The sequence below is a fragment of the Ursus arctos genome, unplaced genomic scaffold (genome assembly GCF_023065955.2).
Source record: "Ursus arctos isolate Adak ecotype North America unplaced genomic scaffold, UrsArc2.0 scaffold_8, whole genome shotgun sequence".
Taxonomy (NCBI): domain Eukaryota; kingdom Metazoa; phylum Chordata; class Mammalia; order Carnivora; family Ursidae; genus Ursus; species Ursus arctos.
This window is the reverse complement of record NW_026623100.1, coordinates 30,586,880-30,604,845: the sequence shown is the minus strand read 5'-3', so window position 1 is coordinate 30,604,845 and position 17,966 is coordinate 30,586,880. Positions and strand designations below refer to the sequence as shown.

The window sequence follows — 17,966 nt, the reverse complement described above, 5'->3', positions numbered from 1 at the left end:
GGTCTCAGCAAACCTGTGCTGCCCTCTATAGATGCCTTTCCCTTTTACAAGAAAACACCAGAAGCCAACGGATCCAGCCCGAGACAACGATCCCGGAATTCCTTCCTCTAGGTCTGACGAGCTCCGCGAAATGCTGTATGAAATGTGAGGTGAAAAGAAGGCCCTGCTTTGCCGTGGTCCTACAGCATCTGTCCTCGCCTTCTTACTACTAGAAGCCCGTGTAGGTGGCGGCCCAGAGTACAGCTACTTCCCTGTCTCTTTTGTAGCCAGATACGGCGCTGCGACAAAGTTTTGGCCACGAGGTAGTCATTAGAAGTATTTTGATTACCTTATGGAAAGTGTTCTCAACGAGAGGGAGAACGCTCTTCTTCGCTCTTCCTTCGTCGATGGCGGGAACATAGGCATAGTGGCCGAACCATCAGCAGCCACCTTGGGCCATGAGGTAGACACTATGTGTGGGTAATGGTGGAACGACGAAATGACTGTCAAGAGCTTCAGTCACTGACGATCTTCTGAAGCCCCCTCACCAGCCCTAGACTGCAAGAGAAATGAACTTCTATGGTTTAAGCCACCACTGCCACGTTTCATCAGCTCTGGTTCTTGGCTGTAAGACAGCGTTATCTTGTACATCACTAACCGAAAAACCACTTCGGGTGAAACGGCTGCCCCTCCGATTGTAGGGCACTTTCCCATCTCAGAGAAGTTCAGATGTGACAGAAGTATGAATCTTATTACATGGAATACAGTATTTTGGGTTTTTGTTACTCACAGCCAAACCTAATCCTAACTGATTCAAGAAACATGAGGGAATGAAAAGTGGCAATTTCTAAATAAAGACCATGATACTCATGTAGAGGGAGGAAAAAGTTTCTATATAAAAGAATGACTCACAAAAATAGTAGTGACACATGACTCAATTTAGGGACATTTCTCCTATCCTTCCCAGTCTGGCTTGGATTAAATGGGGACTTACGTATGGCTACTTGGATTTGGCCATCAAGTGAGTGGAGACTCTAGAGGATGAGTTGAGCCGGCTTTAAGGTGTCGAGGACACAAAGCTGATTGCTAAACCAGTCGTCACTGTGTGTGACTGGCTTTTAGGGTCTCTGCCTCTTCAGTGTCTTCTCCCCAAGTCTGCAGGGTCCACCTGGCTGACTTTGAGCAGGACAAATGGTCAGCTGCTGTGTGCAGCCAACGGGCTCTCCCTTAGCCGAGACCCAGAGAGGCGCCTGAGGCCTTCCCTCACCAGCCACTGTTACTGCTCTCTCGTGCGACCGGAGCCCTGGTTTGGGGCGAGCACTTCTGGTCCTCGAGGCGAGTCCCGACTTTAACCCGTGATAGTCCAATACTGATGTGCCTGGTGTGATTAAAACATCCCAGGCCAACAGGACAAACAAAAGGGAAATCTGGCTTATCCAAACATGGCTCTAAGAGGAAATATCCATTCTGTGTGTCATTGAAGCAGGGTCACTTTCATGAGGAAGACCCACTTGACCATGTCTAAATAATAACGCAATTCCTTGTTATTTTACAGGATCCTTTCACCTGTGATTGCTTCTTGAACCTGCTGGGACTCTGGGGGCCGTCACAGGTTTTGCCGACTCTACGTTCTGGTTACCATTTATTGACTCTTTCCTCATGTGACAAGTGTTTCACATTTATTATTTAATACATCACCGCCACAGGAAGGCAGTATCATTCCCATTTTCAAGTTAAGGCTCAGAGAAGGTGATTAATATCATGTATGTATTTACTGGAAAAGAAAAAAATTCCCTAGAAATGCTCACTTAACTTTGCCAGTTCTGATGAAGATACATTATAGTGAATCATGGGAATTTCTTTTATGATCTCATGTTCTACATAAAAACAGCTCACCTTAGTACTGATCCAGTTCCTACGGGCCAGATCCTAATTCCTTCTGCTTTCAAAAACGTGAGGCCCGACCTACCAGATGATTTCCTCTGGACTGAAATACATTAAAATGGAATAAACCTTCACATCCAAATTCATCAGATTTTCCCTGATACCAAAGTACAAAAACACCAGGCTAAATTTCTTTTAAATTATTTTATTTTTGTGTAAGCTAAAAGGAAATTTACACACTGAAATCTCAAAAGACCTTGGGCATGCACATTAACCTTGTCAGAGGTTCTTCTACGTGTCTTTCTTTTTTCCATAGGAATTTCCCCAAACATTTAAAACCCATAGTTTTTACTGTATATACAGCCTAAACCATAGCAATCTATGATTATGTCATTTTACACTGTGCAAAATCCTCAAAAAATAGTGGTACGATAAAACAAAAAAATCATTAACAAGTAAATTTCATTGTAAGACATTCATATAATTTGGTCCTTCTCCAAACCAAACTGATTTAAAACAGACACAATCTCTTCAAACCCCTCCAATCAAGTGCTGACAATGATCCACACCCCGTTAATACAAGAGCAAGCGATCAAGTACCTTGCAAAAGGTCACACGGCAACGTGCCAGACTGAAAAGATTAAAAAAGAGCGCAAAAATGTTAACAAAAAGTCAGATCTGAAACAAACCCACTACACATAAAATAGAAAAAAAAAATTAAATGGGGACTTTGGAGCTTACTTATGATAGCAAAAGTAATTCAACATATGATATGAAAAATAGAACATTCAACGCAATCTGAAAAGACTGAAGGGGATTTCACAGACAGTGGAGATTTGAGTTTTTAATTTTCTTTTTTTTTATTTCAAAAGTTTTGTAAGAAGGACACCACCAGTGTATTTCACAAAGACATAAATGTATACACCCCAGCAACACAAAAAGAATAAATCTTCAAAAATGTTCACCCCCGATTATTTACATTTTTTTCTAATATAAATTTAGGACTTCAGTATGTAAATAAATATACATTACTATGTATACCTTTCTAGTGCGGCTTACCAACAAATCAGCTGAACTTTTTTTTTTTTTTTTTAATTAGAGCAGGTATGCTTTTGATGGTAGGTAGGGGAGGGCTGGAGGGAAGGAAAAGCAATTGAAATTGTCCAATTCAGTTATCAGTCGGCTTTCTCTTGGGACCTTGTGGAAGGTGTTAACGTGGCCGGGAACATCAACACCTTGGCATGCATGAACGTTAAGTCCGGAAGGCTAGCGATCACCTTGATGGCTTCTTCACTCAGGTGCTCTTCTTTTTTCGGTTTCCTATTGACAAATGAAAAAAGAGAAGCGAGTTAATGTGACTTTGCTGTGGGTCAAACGGGAGAAAATCCACTCTCAAGGTAGACAGTTATCGATCTGTGGGGACTGCTCTGCCAGGTCCCGCACCTCGTAAAACCTCTGCGCGAGCTTCCTGTGCGAGCCGCCGAGCGTCTTACAGGGACGCGTGCTCCCCAGTTATGCGTGCTCCTTACTGCCGGCACGGACGCACAGACATCCCACGTACCCACGTACAGCTCACAGATTGGCTTAAGGCTGAACATCGGCCCGGGCACACTTTTAAAATGTTACTAAGCAGAAATATAATGCCGGGGCCCTAATAAAACTTCACCCAACCGGATTTCCCCGACCCCGTGAAACTACCAAAATTACTTCAACATAAAACAAAGCATGTCTGGCACAAGACCGTGTAAGTCATTCTAACCTCGGGCTTTCTTCGTCCCCCATGGGGAATTCCAGGAGAGAAAGCCCTCGGCTCAAAAACAGCAGTCTCGGCCCCGCGGGGACGCAGACAGCAGGTCCAGGGGCAGGAGCACGAGAGCTGGCCGCCGAGGCCGAGAAGGCACACAGGCAGGCCGTGCTCGGGGAGAGGGGAATCTCGGAACCCCAGGGGTTCTGCAGACGAAGTACACTACTCACTGCTCTCGGTATTAGAGGTGAGCAGTTCAGTGCTAGCACAGACAGGAAGGACTCCTCTCCAGCCAGGGCTTCCCACATGGCGAGCTGCGGAAATGTCAAGTGAGCCTCAAATGTGGCTCAAATTGAACACGTGACTGTAAGCCAACCTTGATTTTTTCCAGGATGTTAAATATATTGAAAGAATAGTTGCGGTCATACAGATACTAATTTTTAGACCAAAGTTCATTTAAAATTGTTGATTCTAAAAAGCCCAATTCTCTTTTATGGTAAAATAGCTGGTACTACATCAGGTGTGACAGAAGTGATTTCTTCTACCTCATTATTTTCTTTGTCGTTGGGATGGGGAACAGGACGTCAGGAGATGAAGTGAGAAGGGAAACACAGATATGGACCTTTATTTCATACCTAGACTCTTCTGTTATCACTTTTGAATTCAGGCTGAAATGAAAAGATTTAATAGAATGACAGAAAGATCAAGTATCAGAATTTTAGGACCGAAGTTCTTCAACAAGGGGTGGGCTTTAGGCACACCGAAACCATGAGACCAACCGATACTCAGTTCAAAGGTTTCTCAGAAGAATGGAATAGCAATCCAGTATTTTCTGCTCAAAACCTACAATTTTAATTGCATTTAAATGGTGGCAGAATTATTATGTGGATGTTTGATGAAGAAAAACCAGAGAGTGAAGTGAAAGACTGGGAGTGTCTGTATAACGGAAAAGGCCAGCCTCTCACCAATGGTCAATCTTAACATCACTGATGATGGAGTCAACCAGATTATTATGCAATTTCTGATGCAGTACAACACCTGTGCTGTGTTCCAGCCAAAATGTTTCATCCGAATTCATTAAACTTGTAGATATAATTTCTAGCTTACAGGAAATAAGGGGAAAAGAGAAGCATATTAAACACTTCTTGAAGGAAGCCGACAGATAAATCCTGAGGTGGGGATGTTCTGCAGGACATGTGGACTGATCTTTTTAATAAGCTACTGTTAAAACTGAAAACAAACAAAAGGGTTGGGGGTAGATAAGCTAGGCTGAAGGAGGCTGGGCAGACATCTGAATACAGCTTCGGTATTAGATGGAATTAAGATGCACTCTAGTTGACAGGTAACCTGAGACCACAGACTGCAGAGGTAAGTTCAATCCGGCATGGACTATAAAATCTCATTTTTGGTTAAAACAACACACATATGTATATATTTGCACAGAAAATGATCTGAAAGGAGTTATGTTGATCTGAGTGGTAAGAATATGAAACTAAGTTTAAATTTTTATATTTTCTAACTCTATAATCTATTTTACGGCTTCTGTAATAATAGAAAGTTATTAAAAACAGTAAGAAACAGAGAGACTCTTGACTCTGAGAAACAAACTGAGGGTTGCGGATAAGGAGGTGGGTGGGGGGATGCGGTAACTGGGTGATGGGCATTAAGGGGGGCACGTGATGTGCTGAGCCCTGAGTGTTATACACAACTAATGAATCACTGAACATTATATCAAAAAATAATGATGTACTATATGTTGGCTAATTGAATTAAAACAACAACAACAACAAAACAACAGTAACAAACAGGGGAGCCTGGGTGGCTCAGTAAGTTAAGTGTCTGCCTTCGGCTCAGGTCATGATCCCGGGGTCCTGGGATTGAGCCCTGTGTGGGGCTCTCTGCTCAGTGGAGTCTGCTTGTCCCTCCCCGCTGACTCGTGCTCTCTCTCTCTCTCTCAAATAAATAAAATCTTAAAACAAAACAAAACACAGTAACAAATAAAATTGCACCTAAACAAACTTTCTCATTTGTGAAATGCAGTTGGGGGATGGGAAAGGAGAGCAAGGTAGAAGCTTTTACCCAAGCAATGGTTGGTAAAGATTACTCTAGACTTTCTACTAATGGCCTTACTTCAGAGGCACTACTTAGAGGCAACAGGACATTGAAAAAAAAGTTTAGAGTTGATAGTTTGTGTCTTTATCTGTAGTCACTGTGCGTTTATGTCATCTGGTTTTCTTGGAGTATAGGAAAAAATGCTTGTGGAGAATTTGAAAATAAAAAGTTGTCTCATGAACTTTTTTCAAATCCAAAAGCAGTGACCTAATTTTGATTTACATTCTCATTAGCTAAGATTTATCCTTTTTGTCAGTGGAATACAACTGAGAGTCCAGAAACAAACCTGTATGTTAATGAAAAATTGATTTTCAATAAGAGTGCCAAGATCATCAATGGGGAAAAAAAGAGTCTTTTCATTAAACAGTGTGAGGTATCCACATGTAAAAGAATGAAGCTGGACCCTTACCTTACCACACATTCAAATATTAAATCAAAATGGATCAAAGACCTAGGTGTAAGAGTTGAAACTATAAAACTCTCAGGAAAAAACCCTAAGTGTCAATCTTCCTGACCCTGAAGTAGGCAATGGTTTCTGGGATGGCAACAAGCAAAAAGTCAGACACAAACAAGCCTCAGTGAGAATGTGGAGAAACTAGAATCCTCACATATTATTGGAAGAATGTAAAATGGTGGCACTACTTTGAAAAACAGTTCAGCAGTTGCTCAAAATGTTAAACATACTGTTACCATATGACCTGGTAGTTTCACTCCCAAGAAAACAGAAAACATCCGTCCACACAAGAACCTGTACATGAGTGTTCAGAGCAGCGTTAGTCACGACAGTCGACAAGTGAAAACAACGCAGGTATCCATCAATCGGTTAATGGGTAAGTAAAATGTGCTATAATCACACAAAGGAATATTATGCAGCCATAAAAAGGAAGGAAAAATACCGACACACACAGTACCATGGCCAAGCCTGAAAACACACTAGGAGAAAGAAGCCAGGAACAGAAGGTCACATACTGTATGACTCCATTTATATGAAATAACCAGAACAGGCAAATTCCTAGAGACAGAATGCAGATTGGTGGATGTCAGGGGCTGGGAAAAGTGGCAGATAGCAAATAATTGCTAATGAGTATGGAGTTTCTCTCTGGGGTGATAAAAATGTTCTGGAATTAATGGTAATGGTTGTACAATGCTGCTAACATACTACAAACCACTCAATTGTATACCTGAGAGGGTGGATTTTATGGTATGTGGATTATATCCCAATTAAAAGGTTAAAAAAAAAAGACAAGAAAAAGACGTATGTATCCCTTTTGGCAACTAGTTGTTTGGCTTGCATAAACTTGAGTCAGAGGTCTACTGCTACTAACTAGGTGGTCACCCACTGAGTAAGGTAAGAAAGTAATTTTTCTCTGTATTAGAAAGGTAAAGCCAGAAGAAGGAACTATTTTAAAACTAAGATCTTGCATTTCTTTAAAAAGTAAGAAGTTGCTTTTAACAAGCTGTGTAGGGAAAGAGCTGAGCACACGCACACTTCTTCCTACACACGTAGCAAAGGCACTTAGAAAAGAGTCTGTGTTTGTTATGCGTCAACTTCCTCTACCTACACCTGGGTCTCTTAACCCTGCGGTACCCTACAGTCACTCTACCTTCTGTGTGTTGTCAATAGTCAAGATTTTGCCAAACTTTACTTTTGTAGCTTATTTTATTCACAAACAAAAAGAAAAACAGAACAAAATGTAAAAACAACAAAGACTCTGAAATTTTCTGAAAGGATACATGCCATCCACCTTTGTCTTCCCTGTACAACTGAGAATCATTCATGGGGACATTTTACAGCATTACCTTCTAATTTTAAGACTTGTGAATATTTGCATTTCTTACCATTTTCAAATAATTAACTCAAAACAAAATACAGAGTTGGCAACTTTTTTTTTCTTTCCCAATCTGTTGTGTTTTAAAAACACAAAGCTGAACAGACACTAGAGAGCAATTCAATGCAGTTACGATACTCACCTTAGCATACACACAATGGTTCCAGCTCATTTCTTAATAGTACAGAGTAAGGGAAACAATGAAAATAATTTCTTCAAGTGACAGTTGTTGTTCAAGTTCCCTGGTATACACAGGATGTGTCAAGGATGAGTTAGGAATCAGGAGAGCAAGCAAGCTAACAATGTGGTGTAGGGCTCCTCCTAATGGCATGAAGACTGAACTCTCACCACGGGACTTGGGAAACTACCACAGTACGTTCAGTGAGACTGCAGAAGGAAAAAGGTAACAAAATGGTAGGACTGTCCTTAGAAAAGGTTGTCCTAAAAATGGCAGGGAAGGCCCAAACAATAAGAGCATCAGTATTTTTTTTTTTTAAGTCAAATGTGCAGTAGCTTTTGGCTAACGTATATAGAAAAAGTGGACGAGAAATTTGTATGAGAAGAATTTCGATTTGAAAACATGATTTGGGGAGAGAAAAAATTGGAAAGTGAGCAAAAAGAATCCACAGAGGATTCATTTACAAATAGGTTCACTGAAGAGGAGGCTTTACCAGTGCCAGGAGGCCCTACCACAAAGAGAGGGGAACACGGAGAGCAAGAGAGTCCGCGGTGCGTGCATGCTGTCAATTATCCTAGGGAAAAGCGAAGGGTATCCGCAGTTGTAAAATAAGTAATACTGCCTCTTCATAATCATGAATATTAATAATAATACGTATCTGTTGAATGAATGGATATTTAAGCACCCAATACAGTTTGAAAGGCAATGTGATAATTCAAACCAAAGTTTTAAGACTGGTAAGAAAATAAAGGCTTTTTAAATGGCTGTTTCTCTATGGAAGAACTGATTCAAAAGATAAGTGTGAATCTGACATGGGAACAGAATGTATTTATTTAGGAGTAAGGGCTATAAGACTTCTGCCAAAGTGGGCAACTAGCAGTGCTGATGAACAACGGATTTGGAACAGGGAAGTCGGTGCTCCTATCAACCAGTATTTGCTCCCGCAGTAGTGATTTCCTGGTTCACAGTGACTACCTCCTAGTAGGAACTGGCCTATTCTTATGGCCAACATGTCAAAGCAATGGCTTACTGTTCTTGTGCTAAATTACATACAACTAAAGGTTTCCCGGATCTTGAGCACAGGGCCCAAGTGACATTCCTTCCATCTGGTTCCAACACTGCTTTTCTAAAGGCCACATCCCTGAAGGGCCTCCCAGAAAGCTTGGCAAAACAAGGCTTCACATCCCAAATCAGAGGCGCTGCACATCAGCAAAAATGAAAAAATAAAATAGCAGCCATCGCCTATTCCAGCTTAGGTCAGGAGTAGAAAGGTTAGCCTAAGGGACTCTGCGAGTGTGAAAGTGGGTTCCTACAGATGGTCACCTCAGTGGTTATGAAGGGAAAGAGGGATTGTTTCTAAAACGGCTTATGATCTCGATACCTAATCAGAATTCTTCTCTACAAAGTTTGGGGGTGGGGGGTAAAAAGAGAAAACCACATCTGTCAGCCCCTTCCAGCCTCTTAAGAAATAGCTCTGCTCTAATAAAGTTCGTAATTAAACATAATTTGATAACTGTTTTCTGAAATTAGGCATCATCTACTGATTTTTATAAATACAAAGTGAATTTTAACACAATATATTGAAATAGTGTCAACTTATTTGCTTTCCCATTTGGGCTGTTTTGTTTAACACAGAATTCAAAACAGGGTGTGATGACCACTAGCTGTTTACCTGGTAGATGTGCTTGTCTTCTCTACGGTGGACATGAGTCTTGCAAATGCATCAGTCACTCGGAGGCTTGATGTGGAGATTTCCAGCTTGGAAGTTGTTAGCTCGTACAACTCTGGATCCACACCTTACAGTATAAAACGACAGTCAGTGAGGGCGAGCCGCAGCGCCTTCCTCAACCAGCCACGATCCAAGATGCAAAAGGCACTCATTCTGTAAACATCTGAGTCTTTACGAGCACAACAGTCTTTAGACTACTGCAGTATTGCATTTATTTTTAAATTATAGATTCCACCTTTCAGAATTTTTATAAAGTAGGAAAATACTTTTAAAATCTCACTTTGGTATAAATACAGCCTTAATTCACCTAACATTTATGTAGTAGATATCATGCAAATACTTCTAAAATTTCTATCTGCTGTAGAAAATTCTCTCAATTTTGGATGAGCGATACGAAAGTTATCAACGTTTTATAGAGAGCGCACACGATTTGTTATAGGATACCTCAATGTTTAAATGGACTGATTAACCTCATTTTTGAAATTTTCTCTCCTTCTACACCCCTCTAACCATTTTATCTCCATTACACTTTCTTCCACACCAGAAGATTTAGAAGCTAATCTGAAGTCTCAAATATGATAAGTGACTTGGTTAAATGTATTCTGACCACCTGAGGACATGAGATACTACTCAAAGCATCAAATTATTACTAAAGATAAATTATATACATTGCTCTTTCTTCAGGTCAGAAGTAGGGAGGGTAAAAGAGTCCCAGAAAACATAATAAAAGCACTACTTTTAGACAAAATGAAAACTGTCTCAAGGGTTAATTATACTTTATGGTCTCATATCTGACCTGGTTTTAAGGAATTCAAAATGAAGCTGAGTTAGATTTATTTGACTTCACTAAAATATACATATATATTTTTATATCTCCCTTGAATATAGATTTATATTAAATAACAATGACTACAAAAACACTGAAAAGAACAAATATTTTCAACTCAAGCTCAACTTTGGAGAATAGAGACTCAGATTAAAAAAAAATAATCCTCTACTCTCTATGGTACCAGTAAATTACTCGAGGTAACAAGTTTGGTAGTTTCAGAGTAGAGCAGAAAAGTAGACTGTAAGGAAGAATGTCTTATAGTTTCATCAATTTTTACTTATTATTTCTAAAAAAGCTCTGATGATCGGCAGAGAAAATTATATATAAATGTAAATACTAACGTTATTAACAAGTTTCCCCCTTTTAAGATATTTTAAGGTTAAGAAAAAATCAGGCACTGCCTTCTATTAATGAACTTTGCAGATGACTGGCAGATGTGAACACAGACCTCAGATGTTTATAGAAATCAAACAAGCAAAAGCAGCTTCCACAGTTATCATGTCCAACACGGGAGGAAGGCTATAGAAAATGTTTGTTGACTCTCCCAAGTTCTTAATATTTCATTAAGGCACAGTTTCAAAAAAATACTTAATGAGGCCCTTTCTTGGTATCTCTGTAAGGATACAGGTTTCAAGTAAAATCTAAAAAATTGTAGATGCCTGGAGGGGACCAAATGAACCCAAAGTACCTCCTTCCTCCACTGTGAAAGGTTAGGTTCCAAGTAACCACAAAATTTAAGCTGATGTCTACTATATAGTGCAGAATAAACTGCATTCTGACTGGCAACAGAAAAGTGGTAGTAAAAATTTGGATGGGTTTGTAAAATACTGGATGTCAAAGAATAAAGTGGGAGATTAAAAAAAAAAAAAAAAGGTAACAATAGACCCAACCCCCCCTTGCCCAAAACAAATCCACCACCATCACAAAAAAACCAAACCAAAAAACCCCAGGAAAGTACCATGACTATATTTTATATTTTTCAAAAACAAGATAACTACTTACTCTACACTAATAATTGGAGAGTAATTTTCTTAAATGGAAGAGTCTGCCTTTTTTTTTTTTTTAACAGAACCTTAATGAGGCATAGTTTAGTTACATAACTAAAGCTAGCCAACCAAGTTCTATGCCAACCTCCTAAGTCTCACACACAAAATAATTAAATAACCGCAAGCTAAGACAAAATGACTTTCCCAGAAACAAGTCAGAAAGAGTGCAAGCAAGTGGTGAAATGGAATACCGAGAAAGGTGCTGATACCTGTAGGTTGATGGTAAGTTTTAACAAAACCCAATAGCAATAAAAAGAAGCCAAAGCAAATTTATAGTAATCAAGTTTATATAGCAGCTAGAGCATATTAATGAAAATAGGGAACAAAAATACTTCAAAGGTTCCAAAGTAACGAGGACTGCATTTGAGCATGCTAAATTTCACTTCCGTCACAACTCTACGCTTCTGAACCACTTGCTCTTCTTGAAGCTGTGTGTACTGAGCTTGGTTATCACGTAATTTCTGTGCTTCTTTACTTGTGTTCTTATTTGAAATGTAACCAAAAATTAAATTTAAACCAGGTTTTAGGTGTCCAAAAATAGTGACCTCATGGATATTATAGCACGGTTCATGACAAAACAAATCTGAGAGCAAATTAAAAATGGGAGTTTGGTAATTCATTCTCGGGAATACAGTAATAAGGAAACTGATACACAAGTGTTTGTTGTCTTTTCCCCCCAATTAAGTATTAAAAACAGCTAATTAGGCTCACCCCGGTCATTCCACAGCTCAAATGTATTTAGAAGTAATTTGAGTAAATAGTAAAATATCATTTTGAGGTCAATACCAGACACAGATTGGTTTTTCATACACTTGCAAAATCTTGGAAATAATGAAAATGATAACCAGGGGCTTAGATCTCAGAAATCCAGTCATTCTACCAAATGGCCTTGGAACTTTCTTAGAGCAGGATCACATTTCCATAACCAGATTTTGGAGAAGGAGGTTCTGGGTTCCAGGCTCACCCTTCTCTGACCCCATTTCCCATCATGGCTCCTGAACTGCTGGAAGTGGGTGGCAGGGTATCAAGTGGAGGAGAACAAAACCAGCAAATTCTCAGGAACCAGGCCGGCTGTGTAACTGGCTGCTAGTGGGGACAGACAGGGACCCTTGCTATGCGTGCTAGGCATCGGCATCTGTACAGCACCCCAACAGCTGTCCGGTGATCAATGGGCATGATTACCAGATCACAAGGAGGGATGACAGGGACTCATTAAAATCATATCAAATAAAATGTAAACATAAAAATGCCATTATATTTTAATCTTTTATTCAGTTAAAAAAAAATGACAAAGTACATTAGTCCTTTGGTCAATAAACTGAACTTTGCAGGGCTGAACATTAATTTAACAGGCACTCCAGTAAGTTTTAATTTCTAGCTTTTAATATCTCATAGCAATTATTTTCTACTATTAACTTCTGTAACATTTCTTTTTTCTCTGTGGAAAACTAACAGAATACTTTTTATTTAGGAGCTACATAAAAACTACATAATAAGTTCTATGTGGGACCTATATAGAACTAAGTGCTAGACTCTACCACTGTGGAACCTAATTATACACTTACCATTAATAAACAGCTAACTGAATACCCGAACCGGTAGAGGTTCTATTACCACAGGCACTACAATGTAAAGTCATCTTCGTATACTAAAATATTCTTCTATCTCTAAACCTGTATTTTTGTCAAATGGCTTTATAGAATATGCTTTCAAAAATAAGCATATAAAATATCACATTTTCCATTTACAGGAAAAAAAAACCCCCACAAACAAACCCTGCCTTTAACTGTCTGAGGACATTAGGGCTACTTTATTCCTAGAAACTACGTTCAGCTCTGACTGGTACACTGAGAAAGCTTTCCTTAAAACACATTTCACAGAAGTCATTTGTTATAGTCAGATACTAAAAAATAACAATAGACAGATAAAAGAAAAGTATTAGAAAGATATTATAGAGAATACAACTACTTGTTTCCTTGTTTATAGGAAAGTCAAGTGATGTGGTCATGCTTTTAGTAATTAAACTAGAATTGTGGTTTTAACACTCTGCTGACCTGGGATTGTGGTGCTGCTGCTAGAGCTACTGTCATCCACGGGCCCAAAGAAATCAAGGTTCAGAAGAGTGGAACCTCCACTAGCTTGAAATTCAGTGACCGTGTTGGTAGGCAGCCACACAGAAGGTAAGCCAAGGGAGGAGGGGTTATGTGTAAAAAGGGGTAAGACACACACTTGAACATGCAGGTTATAATTAGTAGTCATTACATATTTTAAAATCAACATTAAAACAATGTGTACAGTATTAGTTTTTCATTACTAAGGACATTTCTAAAGTAACAATTTAATAATTCAATGTACATTTTCTCATGTACAAAGTAAATAATTTAACACTTAGTAAGGTTTTAGTTAGGAGTTCAGTTCTTTCAATCAAAACTCAAAGCCATACCAGAAAGACCAAGGGGAAAGTGTACCCGTTAAAGGGAAACAATACTTTAATCTCAACCCAACAGTGAATCACTGTACATGCCCAAATCAATCTTCCATATTAGTAATGTTGGTTTCGAATTAATGATTTTTAAAAAGTGACAAAGTTGTCAGTTGCAGGACACGCACCGATACATTAACTTGGTTTAAATTAAAATAACATTACTAAGGACTGTCATAACTGCCCTACCCTGCTGTGCAACCTCAAGCTGTACTGTTCCCCTTTAACTCTGAGACAGTAATCAGAAACAGCATACAGTTTTAAAGAAGTTGTTTGTTAATAAAAAGCATGATGATTTGACTGAATATTTGAGACACCAGACAACAGCAAAAGGTGCATCCAGGCTTTCCTTCAGCACTGTTATTCAATTGGACGCTTTCCAGATGTCCCAGGACCCCCAGTCTAAGGCAAAGCTGATAGAACGACAGGTGTCTTAGACAATGGCTCAAATAACTTATCAAGTATAAGGAATAAGAATAATTGCATCTTAGGGTCCAATTAAAATCTGTGGTGTCAACGCACTGGAAAACTAGCATTTTGTGTCACTTGTTTTAAAGACCCACATTACTAGGATAAGTTACTCCTTTTTCAGGATTTTCTCTTGAAGCCATGAGAGAAACCAATTATTTCTGGAACTACCTACTAGTATTTTGAGATAAGTTTTAGAAAAGGATCATGAAAATCATTCATTTTCCATTTGCATAATAAGTGCTCTATAAAATATTATTAAATCTGAAAACTACTTTGAGTCAATAAATATGGATCTATTTGCACATTGTTTTTGGTTATATAATTGTGCTTTGTGCTTTTTTAAGCAGCCTCTAGCCACAAGACTTTGCATCCAAGAAAATTCCATAAATTAAAACTATAGAAATGAATTTCAAGTAAACTGGTCCTATCTAAAATATCGTTTCAACTACTTAGATATTTGTAAAAAATAAAGAAGCTTGTTTTTGACTTAAGATAAAGAAATTAAAATTTTACCTAGCTACTGCTACCTACTTATGGACATTAATACTGTTAATAATAGTAACAGCTGTTTTTTTGAGCAATTACTATTCAGAAAGAAAGCCTGAATTTCCAAAGATAAGAAGTTATGTTCAAACAAAAAAGGAAATCAGCAGAGAGAAGTCTGTCTGAACTTTGTAGCTTTCTTAACTCTAGCTCTGGTGCTAGAGGCTCTACGGAGAGACGTACCATCTAAAGGGTTAGTAAGGCCACTGCTACTCCAGTCAAACTGGACGGGTGGTAGAGACTCCTAGAGTTGAAAACCAAAAAATCAAAATTAATCAGTACAGGCTGTAGCAACATAAAGAATCCTTAAAAAAACAAAACCAAAAAAATAAAAACTATTATAGCAATATCATTAGGCAATAAAGTACCTAAAGACAAAATTGGGATAATTTACAATTTCAGAAGGTTACCTAAAAATATGAACACAAACTGAAACTGAAAAATTGACAAACAATATAGCTTATTGATATAAAAAAACTGTCTTTGAGAAATGGAATTCACTTTACATTTTCAAATAGATTTTTATGGACTGATTCTATGTCAAGATTTCAATCTATTCTCAAGTTATGATTTATACAACTGGCCAGATTATAATTCAAATAATAGGGAAAAAATCACTGACTTTTATTACTAAAAAGTGATCTACTTTATATTAAATGACTAGCCACTTAAAATTTCTCAGTGGACGGTCTAATGCAATAGAGAAAGTACCATACTAAAAATGAGATTTGACTTATTCAAGACCAAGTAACTACTAAATAACTAGTTGTATGACCATGTGTAGCTTAATTTAGTTGGTCTCTTTGTACATAAAATGAGAAGGTTTAAAGTCCAAGGTCTCTGGTTCTTTACAATTTCCCAGATTACAAGAAAATTATGGGCTAGTAAGAGGAACTACATTTATATAAAAAAAAACCAAGTCAACTTTAATTACTTATAATCAACATCAGAATTTAATTTTTAAAATAATGTACTTAAAAGTATACTCAGAGCTCATTTGAATAGTCTAGGTTTTTAAATTTTGTTGACTGCCAAACACATAAAGATAAATTGAGCAAATGATTCATGTAAGATGGAAAATAATACAAAACATTTAAAAAATGATCACTGTTTTAAGAACAATCTTAACAAGAAAAAAATTGGGATTCCTGATTTTCTTTCTTCTTTTATTTTGGGGTAGTGTTGACATCACTTACTGAAATAGCCTGTGTTCTGATAAACTCTTAATACCAACATGTTGCTTTTTTTTTTTTTTTTTGGTATTGCTTACCACTATGCTTAATTGTAAGGTAGGTACTATTAAAACTTTACATTCATTTTTTGGTGTGTAGATAAGACTTGTTCCCTGTAGGAAAGGAGCATGAATTGGTTATTTTTGAAAGTCTAATCCCATGATATTATAATACAATGGTCTTGATAACTGGGATACCAATGACAGGCATGTTACTATTATGCATTTAATCTTTCTTAAATCAGGTCAGGCCTGGAGGTTGAGAAGGGAGGTACAAACAAAGCAAAATCCTCACATTCGTGGTTGCCGGGGGGCGTTAGGGATAGTTGGGTGTGGGGAGGGCTTATTAAGAGAGTTCTTTATGGTGATGGAAGAGTCATGTATCTTGATTGTGGTGGTGGTTACACAAATCTATCCACATGATAAAATGACACAGAGCTATACACACATAATCAAGTCATATCCCTCATTTTGATACTGTGCTATAATTAAGTTAAGATGTAATTAGGGGGAGAAACTGGTGAAGGATACAAAGCATCTCCTCTGTATTATCTTTGCAACTTCCTGTGAATCTATAATTATTTCAAATAACATTAAAAAAATGCTGGTGGAAATCTAGTTTATAACTTATCTGCAAAACTGATAAACATTTAGAAAAGATCTTCTTTAGCTGATCTCAAAAACAAACAAACAAAAAAGTCTGTTTCCACAGATTCAACTCCTATTATTCTCCTTAGAGATCAGTGAAACCTTTAGTCCTACTGAATCCTGACTGGATGGACAACACCCAGGTTTATGCCATAACAAAATTTCTGGTTAAATGGAGCAAAGCCTTTTCATTAACATGTTTTATCTAAATGATGTCAAGTAGCTGGTTGCTTAGAAATATTTCAATGATTTGCTGGAATTTTAGATTCTTATACAGGTGTTTGGCATTTTGAAGACATAGCCGATATTAAAATACTGAGGTGCTAAAACACAAATCAACATTTAATGGAAATAAGACAGAAGTAAAACAGAAGACCTTAGCAATTGTAAGCTAACTAATGGCACTGGGGAGGAGGGCTACTTAGATGAAAGCACTGAATGAAGCACTTAAAAACAACCTCAAGCAATGTGGCATAAATGAGCACTAGTGACTAGAATCACCAAGGAAGAAAAGGTCATGATAAAAAAAAAGCAAAAACACTGTATGTCAACTAACTGGAATTTAAATAAAAACTTGAAATAAAAAAAATGAAAGGAGAAAAATTAAGTACATTTGGATTTATCCCTAAGTATTTCATGGTTTTGTTGCTTTGGTAAATAACATGCTTTTTATTTCAATTTCCAATTGCTTGTTTTTAGTATAATAGAAATATAGTTCATTTTTATATATTGATCTGATATCCTGAAATTTTGCTAAATTCACTTATTGGCATTACTATCTTTTTTTTGGTAAAATTATTGGGATTTTCTATGTAGATGATCACGTCATTTGTGAATAAAGACAAAGAATGTGATTAAAAAAAAAAAAAAAAGCGGACCTCCTCCTCCCCCCAAACCAATGGGGACTAGAGATCATAGACTTGGGTTCTAGTCCTAGCTGTACCACTGACTGATGATTTTGGGTACATCGTTTAGCCGTTCCAAATACGTTCTCTAAGTGTAAAAAAGCACAATGCCATATAATCATTTTTTTCTTTCTTCTAACTTTAAAATTCTGGTTCACAAATGAAAGAGCCACATCAGGTAGCCTAAGAGGAAATTTGCTAAGTAGTGACTAGCTGGGTAACTGCTAGCCAGAGAGCTGACTCTGCTCAGCAGTGGATAAAGTGTGGTTAAGATACTGATCTTACTAAGAGGGGAATCAGTAATGGCATCATGAATAATGGGACCTTGAAATACAGTGAATCAAGATTTTTTTTAA

General features: G+C 37.8%; 1 protein-coding gene across 32 annotated transcripts in view; it reads right to left on the bottom strand.

The window, feature by feature from the left end:
• Positions 1-2,052: 2,052 nt before the first annotated feature.
• Positions 2,053-17,966, bottom strand: part of AFTPH (aftiphilin) — a 65,215-nt gene continuing 49,301 nt past the window's right edge. For 10 of the 32 annotated variants that reach the window (XM_026484631.4, XM_057309026.1, XM_048222609.2 and 7 more), the window contains 3 exons: positions 15,010-15,070; positions 9,399-9,522; positions 2,053-3,183 (listed from right to left, as the gene is read on the bottom strand). In XM_026484631.4, the coding sequence (XP_026340416.2) occupies positions 3,039-3,183; positions 9,399-9,522; positions 15,010-15,070 (330 nt within the window). In that variant the 3' untranslated portion in view covers positions 2,053-3,038. Of the gene's footprint in view, positions 3,184-4,152; positions 4,276-9,392; positions 9,523-13,384; positions 13,469-15,009; positions 15,071-17,966 lie in introns of those variants that run through there. The other 22 variants (XM_044377700.3, XM_048222594.2, XM_044377695.3 and 19 more) reach the window with 5 other exon arrangements.